At 43.5% G+C, this 16,756-nt stretch overlaps 2 protein-coding genes across 2 annotated transcripts in view; both read left to right on the forward strand.

The window, feature by feature from the left end:
* The window catches only part of LOC136166394 (uncharacterized), a 51,434-nt gene extending 48,211 nt beyond the window's left edge, over positions 1-3,223 (forward strand). Inside the window, exon 4 of the mRNA XM_065932549.1 lies at positions 1,618-3,223. Coding sequence (XP_065788621.1) covers positions 1,618-2,072 — 455 coding nt within the window. The 3' untranslated portion in view covers positions 2,073-3,223. The remainder of the gene's footprint in view (positions 1-1,617) is intronic.
* The window catches only part of LOC136166397 (exocyst complex component 1-like), a 42,030-nt gene continuing 27,708 nt past the window's right edge, over positions 2,435-16,756 (forward strand). The window contains 9 exon segments of the mRNA XM_065932552.1: positions 2,435-2,516; positions 2,601-2,737; positions 3,212-3,329; positions 6,595-6,782; positions 8,592-8,713; positions 8,715-8,811; positions 9,022-9,154; positions 9,737-9,861; positions 14,581-14,730. Of these exon segments, the coding sequence (XP_065788624.1) occupies positions 2,435-2,516; positions 2,601-2,737; positions 3,212-3,329; positions 6,595-6,782; positions 8,592-8,713; positions 8,715-8,811; positions 9,022-9,154; positions 9,737-9,861; positions 14,581-14,730 (1,152 nt within the window).

Genomic DNA, 16,756 nt, shown 5'->3' on the forward strand with positions numbered 1-16,756 from the left:
AGACAGGACCAAAAGCTGTAGATGGGGGGCTAGGGGAGAGAGTGGGCAGAACCCTAGATGGAGGGATGGGGAAGACACTGGCTGGAGTCCTACACAGTGGGGCTGGGGAAGACAGGACCCAAGGCCGTAGATGGGGTTCCAAGGGAGACATTAACCAGAGTCCCAGGTGGGGGCCCGGGAAAGGCGGCAGCCGGAGCCCCAGATGGGGGCCCGGGGAAGGCGCCAGCCGGAGCCCCAGATGAGGGCCCAGGAAAGGTAGCAGCCTGACCCCCAGGTGAGGGCCCGGGAAAGGCGGCAGCCGGAGGCCCAGGTGGGGGCCCGGGAAAGGCGGCAGCCTGATACCCAGGTGGGGGCCCCGGGAAGGCGCCAGCCGGAACCCCAGATGAGGGCCCGGGAAAGGCAGCAGCCTGACCCCCAGGTGGGGGCCCAGGGAAGGCGCCAGCCGGAGCCCCAGATGGGGGCCCGGGAAAGGCGGCAGCCTGATACCCAGGTGGTGGCCCGGGGAAGGCGCCAGCCGGAGCCCCAGATGAGGGCCCGGGAAAGGCAGCAGCCTGACCCCCAGGTGGGGGCCCGGGGAAGGCGGCATCCGGAGCCCCAGATGAGGGCCCGGGAAAGGCGGCAGCCTGATAACCATGTGGGGGCCCAGGGAAGGCGGCAGCCGGAGCCCCAGATGAGGGCACGGGAAAGGCGGCAGCCTGACCTTCGGGTGGGGGCTCGCGGAAGACGACAGCCTGACCCCCAGGTGGGGGCCCGGGGAAGACAGCAGCCGGATCCCCAGATGGGGGCTTGGGAAAAACAGAGGCTCTCTGCTGCCCATCAGTGGCTGCAAATGTAGGGTGAGGGTTGGTTTGGGAGTGAAAGGCATAGTTAAAGATTGAAGCAGGGCAGGAGACCGTCGGCACAAATGGCGCTGGTGGTGTCTGGTCTCCCTGCAGTGCGTGTCTGCTCCACCCCAATACCTGGGGGAGACTGAAAGGTTACAGCATGAGCCGGGGGAGTAGTGTCCATGTCAGTGACGTCCTGATCTGAAGGAGACAGGAAGGTTACACTTGGAGATGCTGTGACTGTGGTGGTAAAAGGGACCCCAGTAGAAGTTGTAGCAGGGGGAGCGATGGGGCGGTCTGGAAGAGGGGTGAGTAAGTATGAGGGAGGGGGAGAATCTACACACATGGGTGTTGGGGATTCATTTTTGTCGGAGGGTGGCTGGAAGGGGAGGGTTGGGGTGCTCAGGGGTGTGGAGAGGTCAGAAATAGAAGGTGGTGTTGCTCTGACTGCACACGCAGTGCCCGCATCCTCCTTGAGGGCAGTTCCCACAGTGGGATTGGAAACTGGAGGCAGAGCATCTGCAGGACTAGCAGAATGAGAGTCCACGGGGGCTGTGTGTCTTGCCACCCGATCCACATAAGGTGTCAGGCAAGGTGGAAGGCCAGCCAGATTGGGGAATCTGGAGGACAGGTCGGCCAAGTTGGTGGTGGTAGGAGGGACCTGCAACGTGTGACTGACCGGAGGCAGGGAGCCTGTGGTCCCTGGGGCAGGCGGGGCGGCGCTGCGGCGTCGCATGGCCTGCCTTGGATCCCTCAGGATTCTGTTCCTCTGACGGTCCCTGTTTTGTTTCAGGGTGCCCCGGGTTTTGGCGCGAGTCATGGCTGGAAGCTTCGGAGGCGGGGGAAGGTCACTGCGACCCCAGAGCAGCGGCAGCGGGGGCGGCAGTGGCGGCAGCGGGGGCGGCAGTGGCAGAAAAAGCGGCGGGGGCATCGTCCTCTTGCGGGGGCGCCCACTGCCGGCGGCTCCCAGGGGAGAAGAGCTTCTCCGCGGGGTGTCTGAAGGTGGCTCACGCTGCAGCGCCTTCCCGGACATCGGTGACTCTGGGCAGCCGGGTTGGTGGTCTTCACCCAGCACCACTTCTCCTGGCCTCTCGGGCAGCAGGCTGCAGCGCGGACTTGGGGCAGAGAGCACCGTGGCCAGGGGGCCAGGCTGCGAGGGAGGCCGGCCGTCTCCAGCAGTGCCGTCTGAGCAGATGGCGGGGCTTTGGGAGGAAGACTTCGTCCGAGACACCTGGGCTTTCTCACTGAAGTTGCCTCCTGGGTGCCCCGGAAGGAGGTTTGGAGGCTCGGGAGGGCAGTGGAGGGGCGGGAGGAGCCCGCCGGTCTCCTGGGGCCTAGGTGTCATTGTCATAGCCCCGCTGCGGTCCGGACTCATCTTTCCGTTGTCCTCTCCTTCGGCCTCTGTGTGACCTTCCTCCTCTGTCACGCCTTCCCTTTGATCTTCCTGGACCATGGCCTTACTCTCCTTTGCGCGAGGAAGTGGGCGGTGACTGGTTGGTACCGGCTTCCCAGCCTTGGCTACCTGAACAGGTAGCTCAGGGAGTGAACGCAGGAGAGTAATTTTGCGCCCCGGTGGAGGAATTCTGACGGTTCTCGAAGGTCCGAACATCATGGAATTACGAGTGGACAGGACGGGCTGCTGCTTCGGCCGCTCCCTCAAGTTCGCCAGGGGTAGCCCGCCCACACGGGAGAGTACCCAGCCTGCTGGATTGGGTACCACCTTTTCGGCATGCTGTAAAACCCGGACGATGAGGGCACTGGATCCTGGTTGAGCAGCCTGCGACCAGGTTGTAAAGCAGGAGCTGGGGCGGCGGGGTGACCCCGGCCAGATGTGGTGGCACCCCGAGGGCGCAAAACCAGCGAGCGCCGGCCCAGCGGGCGCCGGCGGCGGAGCCCAGAAAGAAGTTTACACAGTAAATTGCCCGTATTGTGCGCCAAATAACCCGAGAATAGAATGTGAAACTGGGAGAGCGTCTCCCTAGCTTCTTACTCCTCTCGCGGTCAAACACGCCCTGGAGGGAGGAGGACTCAGCCTGGCAATTGTGACGCGTCCATGGTATACGTGTCACAGAGAAACTGCAAATTCCGGGGCAAAGGGCGGGCCCCAGTGCACGACCCCTCCCGGGCTCTCTAGCCGCTGAGACCTCCCACTGTGGGTGGCAGGTGTTTGGCACCAGATGGGCCACCGTGCAGAGACTCTTCAGGACCGTGGGGGCCTCCTTCTCCAGAGCTCATCCCATCTAGCTCCTCATCATGCAGCCCCCTTGGTGCCTGCGTGTGTATCTGCCGGCCCTTCCCTGCCTGGGTCTCAGAGACCTGTGCAAAGCTGACTGCAGGAGCCACCCACCCTCCCGGGGGTGGTCCAGCACCTGTGGGGACCTCTCCAGCTTCTCTGCGAGGCCAGGAGCAGCTTCACCGCCGCGGCTCCTCTGCCATCATCACCAGCCGGAATGCAGAGCCCTCACCTGGCCAGGTGCTGCACCCCACCACGTCCTTTTCTGGCGGGTAAGCCTCTTTCTTCACTTCTTTTTAGAAATTTGGTACAACAGTTAAATCTTAGACTGTTCTTCAGGGTGTGCAGATGGTAATGGCTTAGCCAGGATGTGACCCAAACCTGCTCTGGGCTGTGGTGCCTCCCCGCCATACATGCTTCACGTGTTACTGTTCTTTTCTTGTCCTCCTTATGGCACTTAGCCCTAAGTGTCATACCTATAATGAGTCTATATCCTACCCTGTAGGTTTTCTTTTGCTCAATTCATGAATTGATCACCTGCTGCGTTGGGTTCTGATCTCAGAAGAGGCAGGTTAAGGACCACCAGTTGTCAGCATAGCACCAGCGGAGGTTTTCCCTTTGGTATAGTTTGAAGGATCCAGATATGTAAAGATGATAGTCTAGATAAATCATGGGCTTTCCTGAAAGAAATTTACCAGTGCATTATTCTGTATGGATTAGAAGCCTGTTTCTGTGGCCTTCCTGGAGTGTGTTCAGTAAGGCAGCTCATTCATGTTGAGAAAGCAAACACATCACTTATTGCAGCTTCATAGTGGAGCCCTGTGTCAGCTTCAGTCAGTCAGTACAGTTTGGTCACTGTGAGCATGTCAGCTGGGTCCACTCTTTACTACCATATATAATTCTAAAGATTCTTATGCCCAGGAGAGAAGTCACACTCTTGGGTGTCTAGGACAAGGGAGACATGTTATTATTCACAAGGTAGAAGCTTCAAAAGAATAGGATAGGACTGAAAACTCCTAGTCTAACATGGCTTTATCGAGTTTGAATCTTGTTTCTTTGGCTTACTTCATTGGAGTGTTTTCTTTCTCCTGGGCTGACATTGTGTGTTACACAGCAGGCATGTGACATGTAGAGGTTTCAGAACCCAGAATTGTATTGATCAGTGAAACTTTATTTATATATTTTAGTTTAAAATCTATTTAAAATAACACTGGACATAATTCATATATTATAAATTAGTTTGCCCTCTGCTCTTGAGATTCTTTTTATAGTATGTCAGAGTAAATTTGGACTTCCATCCCCAAGAAGATTTGAGATTGGAGGACACAAAAGGTTTTTCTCAGACCTAAATTATGTCTGAAAAAAGCGAGAAATATCATAAGCCCTATCTGACCTCTCTAGGAGCAGAAATGATTTACAGCTGTGGCATTTAACCATAATTCCTTGATCTCATTTGAGAAGAGTTCAGTAAGGAACAATCTCTTCATTTTTGTTTCTTCCTTATTTTCTTGTCTTGCTTACCAACAATCCATTGTAATCCATGGATTGATATGGCAGCAGGCTGAGTGGTCTCTGGAGCTCATACAATTAACTTTTTTCCCTAAAATAACTTTAATTTCCTTGTTTTTCAGCTCCTCTTCTTTCCTTGCCCTTTGCTATAACCAGAACTCACTGAAAGCTAACTGGCTTTGTGCAGACCCTCCTTAGGACAGTCTTTCCTTAGTTATTTTATTCATCACTCGGTTTCATTTTTTGCCTTCTCGAAATATGTTGAAATCTTTCTGTAGTTGATGACTTCCACAACCTCTTGGCTTTTACTGGCTTATTAATTTTGGTATTTCTACACTTTTATTTAAGTATGGTTTCAGAAGGAACAGAAAGTAAATGTGTCCTAGTCTGCCATCTTGAGCTGAAAATCCCTGTCAGTTTTAGCATCCAGCATTCCCATGGGGTGGGGCGGGGACCTTGGCATTAATAGGTGTAACACTCAAGATTTCAGCTTTTCTTGGGCAGTCACTAAGGACATAGTATGTGGTAATTTCTAATGGGAAAATAATAACTATTTCATGGAATTTATTTGAGGATTACATTAGATAATGAACATACAAATGCTTTCTAAAGTTTCAAAGTCCATAAAAATGTTTCTTGTTATTGATTTGGTGCTACTTCAGTTTTACTTGACAGTGATTTATGACCTTGCTTATGTGAGAAGATGCCTTCTGAAACAATTATGATCATTTAAAATATTTGTTTATTTTAAATGTTTACTTGTGTAAGGAGCTGTGCAGAATGAACTGGGCATCCCCTGCCCCCTAGTGGCTAAAAAGCTGCACACAAAACACTTTTAACATTTCCAGAGTGACTTGGAAAGGGCTGAGAGCTGGGAGACGCCGCTCTAAGGGACTTGCATTTGTGTACTGCAGTCTGTAATTGCCTGTGCCGAAAGTTTTAGCCCCTCTTTTTTTTCTGGCATGTTATCTAAAGCTGGCTAATTAGCATTCTTAAGAGTAGATCATTTGTTACTTTGAATTAGGTGTGTTTTGTTCAAGGACAAGTTAACATATGTCAAGTCATGCTGAATGTAGATTCTCATTTTCATACAAAATAATGAATATCTAAAACACTTGGAATTTGTGTTTTAAAGCGTGTCCTGTGAATTGTTGAAAATCAGTAACTTTGTTTCGAGGTTTATTTAAGGGTAAAATTATTTTTTTCATTTTATCTCTCGATCTCAAGATTTATGTAAAATCCCATATGCTGAGTCTGTTCTTTCCAGAAAGTGAACTGAAACATTTATCTAGAAAGCATCTCAGTTCTGACCTCCTGGTCTTTTGTTTTGAAGCAGGAAGACAGCTGAAATTTTTGTAGTTTTACACAGCCATGATGTTGTTCTTACTATACAGATATTGAGAAAGTTTCTATTAGCTGATCCTTAGAAATTTTATAAACACATGTGAAAAATTTTTACAGAGAGAAATGGAAAGTTCAGTTAATATTTTCATTGCCCAAAATAAATTATGAATTGTAGATGCATTTTTAAAATTTCAATTGAAAGTTATTTGGAGGAAAACACAAAACATAACAAAGATAGAAAGAACAAAAATAACAGAAGAAGGTGTTACCTGGGAAAAAAAGGAAAGCAAATTGTTCCTCATGTGTCCTGAATTATAAGCATTATTGTATTAGAGCAACAGTTATCTCAGGTAGAGAAAAAAAAAAGGTTAGGCTTGTACACGTGTTTCGTTTCCGGTTTTATATTTGTTTTATAGTTTAATTATGTTTTGGGAAAGTGTGACTAAGGCCTGTTTTAACACAAGTCAATAAATTAGACTGCATGCTTTTGTTATAATAGACATGTTAACATATGCGGTTCTTCATAAAAATAAGTTTTTTTTTCATATATTTTGAATCATTTTTTTCCTATTTTTCAGCCTCTAAATGTGACCTGTGCTTATAACTGACCTTACCTGTAAGTACAATGCTGTTGTCCTTCCTAGTTTTTTACTACTTTATTTTTAATTTTTACCCTCTTTTAAGAATCTGTTCCAAGTGGAGAACATCAGAGTGTGACAGGAGGTGAGGAAGAGGCAGTGGATGAATGCCAAGAGTTAAATGCAAGAGAAGAGCGGGATATTGAGATAATGATGGAAGGCTGTGAATATGCAATTTCTAGCGCCGAGGCCTTTGCAGAAAGGTTGTCCAGAGAGCTGCAGGTGTTAGATGGGGTCAGCCTTTCTTGTAACGTGTGGCTAGTGATGTGTGGTAAGCTGAGGAGACTGGTGATGTTCATATTCTGCTGCCGCTGCCTTTGAGCCTAGACGGTGGGATCGTTGCTGTCTTTCCCTAGAAGCGCATCACCAGCTGCCTCCCTCTGTCTTTCACTGTTCTTGGTCCAGAGACAGAACCATTCCTATTAGGCCAGTGAAGGCAGTTGGCTGAGGTTCTGGATTTGGGGAGGTTCTTGATATGAAGTGATGGAAATAGAAAGTAGCCAACCTGAAACCACCCTGGGGGTTGATTCCCCCAGCCTCTGGAACACTTCAGAATAGTTCAAGGCTAGAGAATATAATTTTTGTGGTTTGGGGGGAAAAAAATAGGTACAAGTTAGAAGGAGAGAGAGTGAGCTGAAAGAAGCGAATCCTTTACCCAAAGAGAGCAAAATAGTGTAGTGAAAACAGGAGAGCCAGGGCAAAAGGATGTTTGACGACTCCTCTGAACTGCTGTGGAATAGATGCTGTTTATTTGTATGCACATATCTGAGCTTGTACCTGCATGTACATCTTTAGGAAGTAAAAAGCTGCAAGTAGCACCTGTCTTACGAGAAAAATCTAAAATGAGAGTGTTTTGTGAGGGGGGTGTCGTTTTGTTAGGCAAAGTATGAATTTAAGGAAAACTCTGAGAATAAGGAATGTTTTTAAGACTTAAAAGAGTGTTGGCATTTTATACATGAAAGGTACAGAAGTTGTAAGGTTGAACTGAGGTCCAGAGATTACACCAATAGCCCAAGCTTACAAATTTGTAGAACTCTCTGGAAGTAAAGCGTAGAAGAGACTTCAAGATGTTGAAGTGAAAATTGTCCTGATCAGTTCAAGTCACAGCTCTGCTGCTTAAGATTCAGTGGGTCAGAGCTCTGCTGCTTTACAGTTGGGCTGCATCTCCATGGGAGTTATTATGAATAGTATATAAAATAACATGTGAAATTTTAGCATCACCCATACAATGATATTATTTTAATTCTTTATCCAAATTTTTTCCTCATATCATGTTATCTGCCTTCTTAATGTGGCTTTGTGGTTTGTATTTTCTAGTTAATGTTGCATCTGTGTTTCAAGTCATCATATTACTTTGCAGTTTAATTTTGGGTTTGAAAGCTTCCATATTTCAGGGAATTGAGAATCAATAGAGTCTTTAGAAAATATTAATAAGGGGTCGGTGGTTTGTTGCTACTTTGTCTGGGGAAAAAAAAAAGTAGTTGCAAATGAAAGAGAAAAGAAAGAATATTGTAGAAGGAGCTATCTTATGGCAATAGACTCTTCCACATCCTATTAGTACAAATCATGCTACAGTTATAAATTAGTTCCATGTATCTGTTAAAGACTGGCATGCTACTGCTACCCTCTTAACTAAGGTATTAGCATAGGTGATTATTATGCTTTTGTTTAGGGTTTTACATAAATGTTGCAGATTATAGAAAATGTCTATAGTTGATAGAGCTGGAAGCAGCGTCAGAGATGGTATAACCTAACGGCACTAATGAGAGTCCACCATTGCTGATGATACATCATGGCGCATGCCCTAAATATGCGGTATTGAGATCTGGTCCCTAACCTCCACATAAGGGGACGTGTGCTTCCCTGAAATACTGTGTGAAAAAGTGGAGTGTAAACACAAAGCAGCCAATTAAAGTAGACGTGTAGATGTAGATGTGTGTGTCAGCCTTTGTTGCCGCTGCTGCTGAGTCACGCTGCTGTCAAAGATTTATGGATATTTCATTTGAAGAATATGAAGTATTACTTCTCTTTTTAACTGTGTAGGCCAACATCCAGTCTATCATGGCCTCTGAAAAGCAAGTCAACATCCTAATGAAGTTACTGGATGAGCCTCTCAAGGAGGTGGATCAGATTGAATTGAAACTGAGCAGTTATGAGGAAATGCTCCAAAGAACAGATGGATCAGATCTCCGAAAGCAACCACCTCATTCATCTCAGTAACACTAATAACGTAAAACTCCTGTCTGAGATAGAGTTTCTTGTGGTAAGCATGGTTATAAACTACTAACAACAATTAAAAAAAAACAAAACTAATGATCTCTAAAGCCCATTTGCAAGTATTTTCTAGTTTCCTTAGGAGAGCAAGATTTAAAAATACTGAAGTTTCAAACACCCAGTAATAGGATTGCGTAGCATCTTACCTGTAAACTTCCTAAGAGTACACAGACAAATGGTGTGTTTATTTACTTTCCAGAGCCACATGGACCTGGCCAAAGGTCATATAAAGGCACTTCAGGAAGGAGATCTTTCTTCTTCCAGGGGCATTGAGGCCTGCACCAATGCTGCAGATGCCCTGCTGCAGTGCGTGAATGTAGCTCTTCGACCAGGTATGACCATAAAATCTGCCCAAGAACCTGGGACTAAGCTTCTGACTTAGTGTAAAGCTTTTGACAAGAAGTCCATGAGGCAGGTGGTTTAGGGTTAGATTATTAGCTATTGAAACAAGTTTCACTTACTCTCAAACATAATTTATATCGGCACGAAGAACTTGTTCATTTCGGTACCTTCTGATTGACCATCAGTGACTCTACGTTAACACCAGCATTTTTCTTCAGCGCTGTTCACAGGACCTAGCACAAAGTAGATGCCGTAAGGCTTTGCTAGACCAGCGGTTCCTAAACTTGAGCTTGCATCGGGATCACGGCTAGGGGCCAGCGCAGAAGCAGTAGGTCCGCTCTGAGGCCTTAGAATCCATGTTTCTGACCGTTCCCAGGTGAGGCTGAGGCAAGACCGCAGCGTGAGGATCGCTGAGTTACACTGTTTTTCCCCCTTACCTTTCTTTTATAAACACACGCATAAACCAGCAAAAGGTTGAGTTCTTCAGAACTGAAATACGGCTTCTGTTATGAATGCACTCCTTAGACATCCGGGAGCTCTCTAACCCGTTGAATAAGCTGTCACGATTTCAGGCCATGACGTGCTTCTGGCAGTTGAGCAGCAGCAGCAGCAGCAGCAGCAGCAGCGTTTCAGTGATTTGCGAGAGAATTTTGCCCGGAGACTGGCCAGTCACCTCAACAATGTTTTTGTTCGACAGGTAATTTTATCTTATTATAGTACTGGCATGTTCCTGTAGCTTGAAATGAAATGGTCACAGAAAAAAAATTTTAATGTATTTAATTGGGAGCACAATATGTTCCTTTCTATATTTATTTGATTTTAATATTTTTAGATATGTATGTATTTGCTCATAGATGTTTTGGGGGCCTCAGTGGTCTCCTATGAAGACAGTTCCTTTTAGCCAAAATTCCCTAAGTTTTAAATAATTGTGCTTGCATGTTACATATACCCCATTTAGACAATCTTGCTTCTAAAAATAAGTCCAAACTTGTTACGTTTTTAATGTTTGGCCTGTTTTATTTTTCAGTATTTTCAAGTGAGAACAGGGACTTGATTCCATGTTTTCAGTATTTCATTGGCTCCATATACTTATAAATATGAGAAAAATGACTAACTCAATTGTAAATTCTAGTTGATTTAATCTTATAGAAAACCTTTATCTCTATTTCTATGTGGAAAGGGTGTTATAATTAAGGTTGTGGCAATGATATAAATGTTACTGTTAAGTATACCTTAGAGGGATTTGACTAGAAGGTGCTTTTTTTTTAATAAATAATAAATTAGACTTAATATTTCTTGAATAAATTAGGTGTCATAAATTAGATTTTGTGTATTTATGATCTCTTTAATAGGGATTTGGGGCCAAAAAAAAGTTGAGTGAAATTTTGTTCATCAAGAAATGCTGACTGATATTCTAGGTTCTTATTTTGTTTTCACTTTGTAGTATTCTGAAACAATTGTATTTACTCTATTTTATTTCTGATTAGTTTACTCAGGCCCTCCTTCAACTCTATAACAGGTCCTACTTTCTTTCCGTGCCTGTGAGTACATCAACTTTGGCTCCAGCTTCTCCGATTCTTTTTTTTCCCCTGTAAGGTTTACTAAGCTTAATAGCAGCAGAATCTTTATAGTTATAATTTACTGATTTGAGCTACCTGTTAACCATATTTGTGGCAGTTTTTTTAATGTCCCATAACAGAAAGTTTATTTAGATCCAAAGGCATTTAATCTCATTCTGCTTGCCTTTCTTTCTGTCATTCTTTCATTCACTCACTCACTCCTTTATTTGGAAGTCATTTGCCAAGTGATTAAAGATGCATTCCAGACGTTTCATTGGAATAGATGAGAGGCTGATTCTTTGCTCTAGTTGCTCACGATCTAGAGAAGGGCGACAAACAGACTGAGGGAGGGTGTATGTTATGGTGGTACCATGGGAGTAAAGGAAGACCAGCTAACTAACCGCGCAAGGGGGAACCAGGGGAAGACTCTCTTAACATTCCACTTGACTTGAAAAGCTTCAGGAAAAAAGTAAACCTAGGAATCACATAGGAAATACTAATGCACATTTTTCTTACACTATTATTTCAATAATATCTATTTTTACACAATTCCCTAGTTTTTTTAAATTATCCTGTTGACAGGCTATAGTCCACATTTGTAAATGGTATGGAAAATACCAGTCATTAAATGATAATCCTTTCTCCACCCTTAATTGTTTGTTATAACATGCTATTATTTGTGATTTTTGCTTCCTTGCCTTATAAACTAATGGCTTTGTTTAAAATGAATGCATCCCAGTTCTGAAAATCTAATATGCATTGTTACATGTGAGTAATGCATGTTAAAAACCAGAATGTTGCAACAACCTGGAATGTGCTGAAGAAGATGAAAGACAGTGTCCCAAGTGCAGAAAAGAGATTTTCTGTGTGTTAAATTGAATACTTCGTGTCACCTAGCAAAGAGTTGGGAAACAAGGGGATTTCTGTTCCTGGTTGTGGGACACACGGGGAAGATTCGATTACCGCACTGGGTTACATGTCTTTGTTCACCATCAAATTTTGATTGTGTGTCTGATTTGTGTGTTACATTGTGTGACAGGACTCACTGTCCTCCATATGTAAGAGTAAGAAATGGCTGCTACCCTCAAGATGCTTGTGAGGATGTGGTAAAGGTAATGTACTTAAAACTCTACAGCAGTGTATAGGGGCTACCTTAGGGACACCACAATGAAGTGAATGTGTCAGTAAAGCAAGTCACACAAATTTTTTGGTTTCCCAGTGCGTAAAAAAGCTATGTTTACACAGTATTGTAGCCTATTGTGTGCAATAGCATTATGTCTAACAGAAGAATGTACACATTTATTTTCAAAATACTTCATTGCTAAAAATTGCTAAGCACCCTCTGAGCCTACCATCTGAGTCATCATCTTTTTGCTGGTGGAGGGTCTTTCCTCAATGTTGAAGGTGCTGGAGGACCAAGGCAGTGATTGCTGAAGATTGGGGTAGCTATGTCAATTTTTAAAAATAAGACAAGAGTGAAGTTTGCTGTAATGATCAACTTTTCCTTTCTCAGACAATTTCTCTGTGGCATGCAATGCTGTTTGATAGCATTTTACCCACAGTAGAACTTCTTCCAAAATTGGAGTCAGTCTTCTCAAATCCTGCCACTTGTTTTATCAACTTAGTTTATGTATTAATTATAGTCTAAATCCTTTGTTGTCATTTCAGTAGCCTTCACAGCATCTTCATCAGGAGTAGATTCTCTTTCAAGAGACCAGTTTCTTTGTTCATCCGTAAGAAGCAACTTCTCATCCATTAAATATCTGTTAAATGAGATTATAACAGTTCAGTCACATCTTTAGACTCCACTTCTAATTCTAGTTCTGCTTTCTACCACATCTATAGTTACTTCCTGTACTGAAGTCATACCCCTCAAAGTCATTCATGAGGGTTGGAATCAGCTTCTTCCAAAACTCCTGTTAATGTTGATATTTTGACCTCTTCTCATGAATCATGGTGTTCTTAAAGGCATCTAGAATGGCCAGTCCTTTTCAAAAGGTTTTCAGTCATCATTACTAATTTATTTATTTCTAATAAGAAACTTTAAACAATGTCTTAATTTTTAAAGTATATAAAGAGTAAAATTCTTAGCACGATTGAATTCTAGATATGATAGTTATCTATATTATTGATTGAATTAAGCAATTTAAGTATTTTTTCTCCTTCCTATATATTTTGAAACCAATTTCTCTTAAAATCTTTCTGTTAACACTAACAATATTTAATATATCCTAATAGTCTGAAGGTAATAATGTTTTTATATCAGTGAATTTTCACATGATGATGATCTGGAAATGCTACTTACAGTAGAAAGTTTTGAATAGTAATATATGTAGAAGAGCTTTGTAAACCGTAAAATTCTCTATAAATGTTGGTTCTTCCATTTTGCAGGAGAGATGAAGGTTTTTAATTGAAGAGTTTTCCTGACATTAAATTAAATAGTACAACTTAACATGCAGTGACCTGAGTAAACAGCTATAGAAGAACATAAACCATGATTTTGAGTCTTGAATTATTGAAAAAATTAATGAGGAAGGATAATGGAAATATATCTAATGTTATTATTAATAAGGGTAAAATATTTGGAAAACATTTATCAGCAATAACAAGTTTGTCAAATACTCCTTCCTTTTAGTTAGTGTAACTTAATTAAGGCACAATTTGGAGACATTAGCAGACTTAAAACTAATCTCTCTCTGTGTACAGTATCTAATATCTGTGAGTCAGTGGAATCTCAGTCATCCTTCTGATGTGGTAAACATTTCTGAAATGTAATGTTTGTAATGACCTTCAGCAGTTTTTGAGTCTGGTTAGAATGGTTTTGTTTGGCATGTTTTTAAAAGAAAACAGAAGTGAGACTCACATGGCTGAGGTTCAGATTCTAGCCTTCCGCCTGTGTGGCCTGTGTGGATCACTTAGCCCTTTGAATTTCAGTTTGTTCCGTTGGGTCAGCTGATCTACTGGATCCATATACTCTAGAACAAAAGTCAGGATGCATCGTCTGCCTCAGGCTGATTGAAAACGTGCTCATTTATATAAGTCATGTCAAGGATTAAAAACAAAATTATATAGTTGCTTCTGTAGAAAATTAATGGAAAAATTAAAATTACATTATTATTAGGGGTTATCCTGGAAAGGGCTTCCCAGGTGGCTCAGTGGTAAAGAATCCGCCTGCAGTGCAGAAGACATAGGTTCAGTCCCTGGGTGGGGAAGATCCCCTGGAGGAGGAAATGGCAACCTACACCAGTACTCTTGCTGGGAACTCCCATGGACAGAGGAGCCCGGCAGGCTACAGACAATCTATTGGGTTGGCCAAGAATAGGATATGATCCAGCAACTGAGCACTGAGCGCTGTCCTGGAAAGCCCAGGAAGCAGTCATCTGCAGTCCTTCCTAGTTCTGACATTCTGTGTCCTGTGCATTTTCACCTGCTGTTTAAATATCGTAGACTCTAATGGAGATATCATAGATGGAGACAATTTGTTTTGAATGACTTCCCCTGTTCGGTGTGTGTTTCTTAGTAACAGTTTATATCATGATATTTATTTGCTTAGTCAATTGTAAAATGTTATGGGAGAGGTAAAGTTGATTAAACTATTCATTCTCAACTACTCTAAAAGATAAAATGAGTCGACTTATCAGAGAGTCATTCTTGTGTGTTTATGACTATTTTATGGTGGTGGTGTTCAGTTTGTATACACAGGATGATTAAAAAAAGACAAGTAAGTACTCAGTTCTTATATTTCTATGTTCTGTTGTTTTTGCTTGGCCATGCTTGATCATTATTAAGGATATTTAGTTACAACAATGTTTCTTTATACTGTCAGTGATAGTTATGTCCTTATTTATTCACTCTAGGGTCATGATCAGAGTTCAACTCTTGCTCAGCGCTCTATTGAACTGACTTTACCTAATCATCATGCATTTCATAGAGACTTACTCCGATATGCCAAGCTGATGGAGTGGCTAGAGAGTACGGATTATCGAAAATATGAGGGACTAACAAAGGTATGGATTTGACGTCAGTTACTCACTGAGTATAGAGCATTATCTTTTAGAATCGAGAGGTCGTGTGTTCAGTTCCGCAAGTGACATTTGAAGCACTGTTGTATGTTCTTAAAAAAGCAGCAAGTAGTTGAATTTCTTAGTGCTCATTAGCTATGGAGAACATTTTTTTTCTTTTTCATTTATTTTTATTCGTTGGAGGCTAATTACTTTACAATATTGTAGTGGTTTTTGCCGTACACTGACATGAATCAGCCATGGATTTGCATGTGTTCCCCATCCTGATCCCCCCTCCCGCCTCCCTCTCCATCCCATCCCTCTGGGTCTTCCCAGTGCACCAGCCCTGAGCACCCGTCTCATGCATCCAGCCTGGGCTGGTGATCTCTTTCACCCTTGATAGTATACTTGTTTCAATGCTGTTCTCTCTGAACATCCCACCCTCGCCTTCTCCCACAGAGTCTAAAATTCTGGAGAACAATTTATTTTATGTACTTAGATGGAGAATAGCTAAATTTTGAACTTCAATATAGTATTAGGCCATACTGTAGCTTGAAGCATCATTTAGTTTAGTTACTTAAATAATTATTTCCTGAGTTGCTTTATGTGCAATATAAAAACTAGAGAGTATGAAGTTATATTTTCAATGAGGCATTTGCTTTATAAGAACCTGTAATCTGTTCTTTTAAGCACATGCAGTGTGCCTTTTTATTAAGCAGACATTCCACTGTTCCAGGCACAGAGGAACATGGGTATTTCTGTTCCTGATTGTGGGACACACTAGCTGGAAAAATGGATTATCATATTATGGTACATTTCTTTGTCACTCACCAGATTTTCACTGTGTGCCTCTTTTGTACTCACTAATCCATATGTAAGAATAAGAAGTGGCTCCCACACATGCTCCTACTTCCAGAGAGCGTCAGGTCTGCCCGGGAAGAGCAACTATCCTTAGCAGCCGGCCAGAGTTAAGTGCTGAACTGGATATGAGTTTAAATGTATAGCATGTTAGAGAAAGGAAATTCATGACCTGCAGCCACAGGAGAAAACTTCATAGAAAACACTGGACTTGACTCTTTTCCCGGGACTTTAAGAAGACCAGCCTGACTGAAGCTGAAATTCCATATTCTAGAAGAGTGAGAAGTTAGGTTGAAAAATCTGAGTCGTGAGTCCTAGCAGCATTCTTCAGACATAGGAAGAGACTTGATAGGGGAAACTAAGAACCTAATACAATAATGAACTGAAATGAAATCTTGGACGAAGAGGATGATAGTAGGAATAGAGATTATAAGTCACAAGAGAGAATCCCAAAACAAGGGACAGGATGGTGCCAGACTTGTGAGACGCAGAGATTAAAACAGTGATAAATACCACTTGGGCTTCCCAGGTGGCGCAATGATAAAAAAAAAATCCACCTGTCAATGTAGAAAATGCAGGCTTGATCCCTGGGTTGGAAAGATCCCCTGGAGAAGGAAATGGCAACCGACTGCAGTACCATTGCCTGGAGAATCCCGTGGAGAGAGGAGCCTGGTGGCCACAGTCCGTGGGGTCGCAGAGTGGGACACGACTGAGTGGCTGAGCACACACACACACGGATGGCCACAGCTGGGCAAGAAAGAGCCATTCACACGTTCCCTTAGCAAACGCGCTGAGCATCTGCTGTGTGCTGACACTGTTGTATGCACGAAAGAGAACGGCGCTGAAGGAGACAGGCGAACACTTGCCTGTTCAGAGTACATATTCCAGTGGAGAAGGACCAACATAAAAGTCAACTTCATAGTCTGCTGGAAGGTACTGCTGAGAGCTCTAGAGAAAATAAAGCAGGGAATGCTAGGACATCAGAAAGGTTGCGGTTTCAAAAAGGGTGGTCCGAGAAGGCAACATTTGAGCACAAATTTTAAAGATAAGCAGGGGTGCGCAGTGGGAATTTCTGAGGAACGCTTTCCCAGCACAGCACAAGTGCCCCAAGGCAAGAGCAACCTGGAGCACTGGAGGAGCAACCAGGCCGTGGTGGTGGGAGCACGGCGAGTCA

Source organism: Muntiacus reevesi, chromosome 4 (genome assembly GCF_963930625.1).
Source record: "Muntiacus reevesi chromosome 4, mMunRee1.1, whole genome shotgun sequence".
In the NCBI taxonomy this organism is placed as follows: domain Eukaryota; kingdom Metazoa; phylum Chordata; class Mammalia; order Artiodactyla; family Cervidae; genus Muntiacus; species Muntiacus reevesi.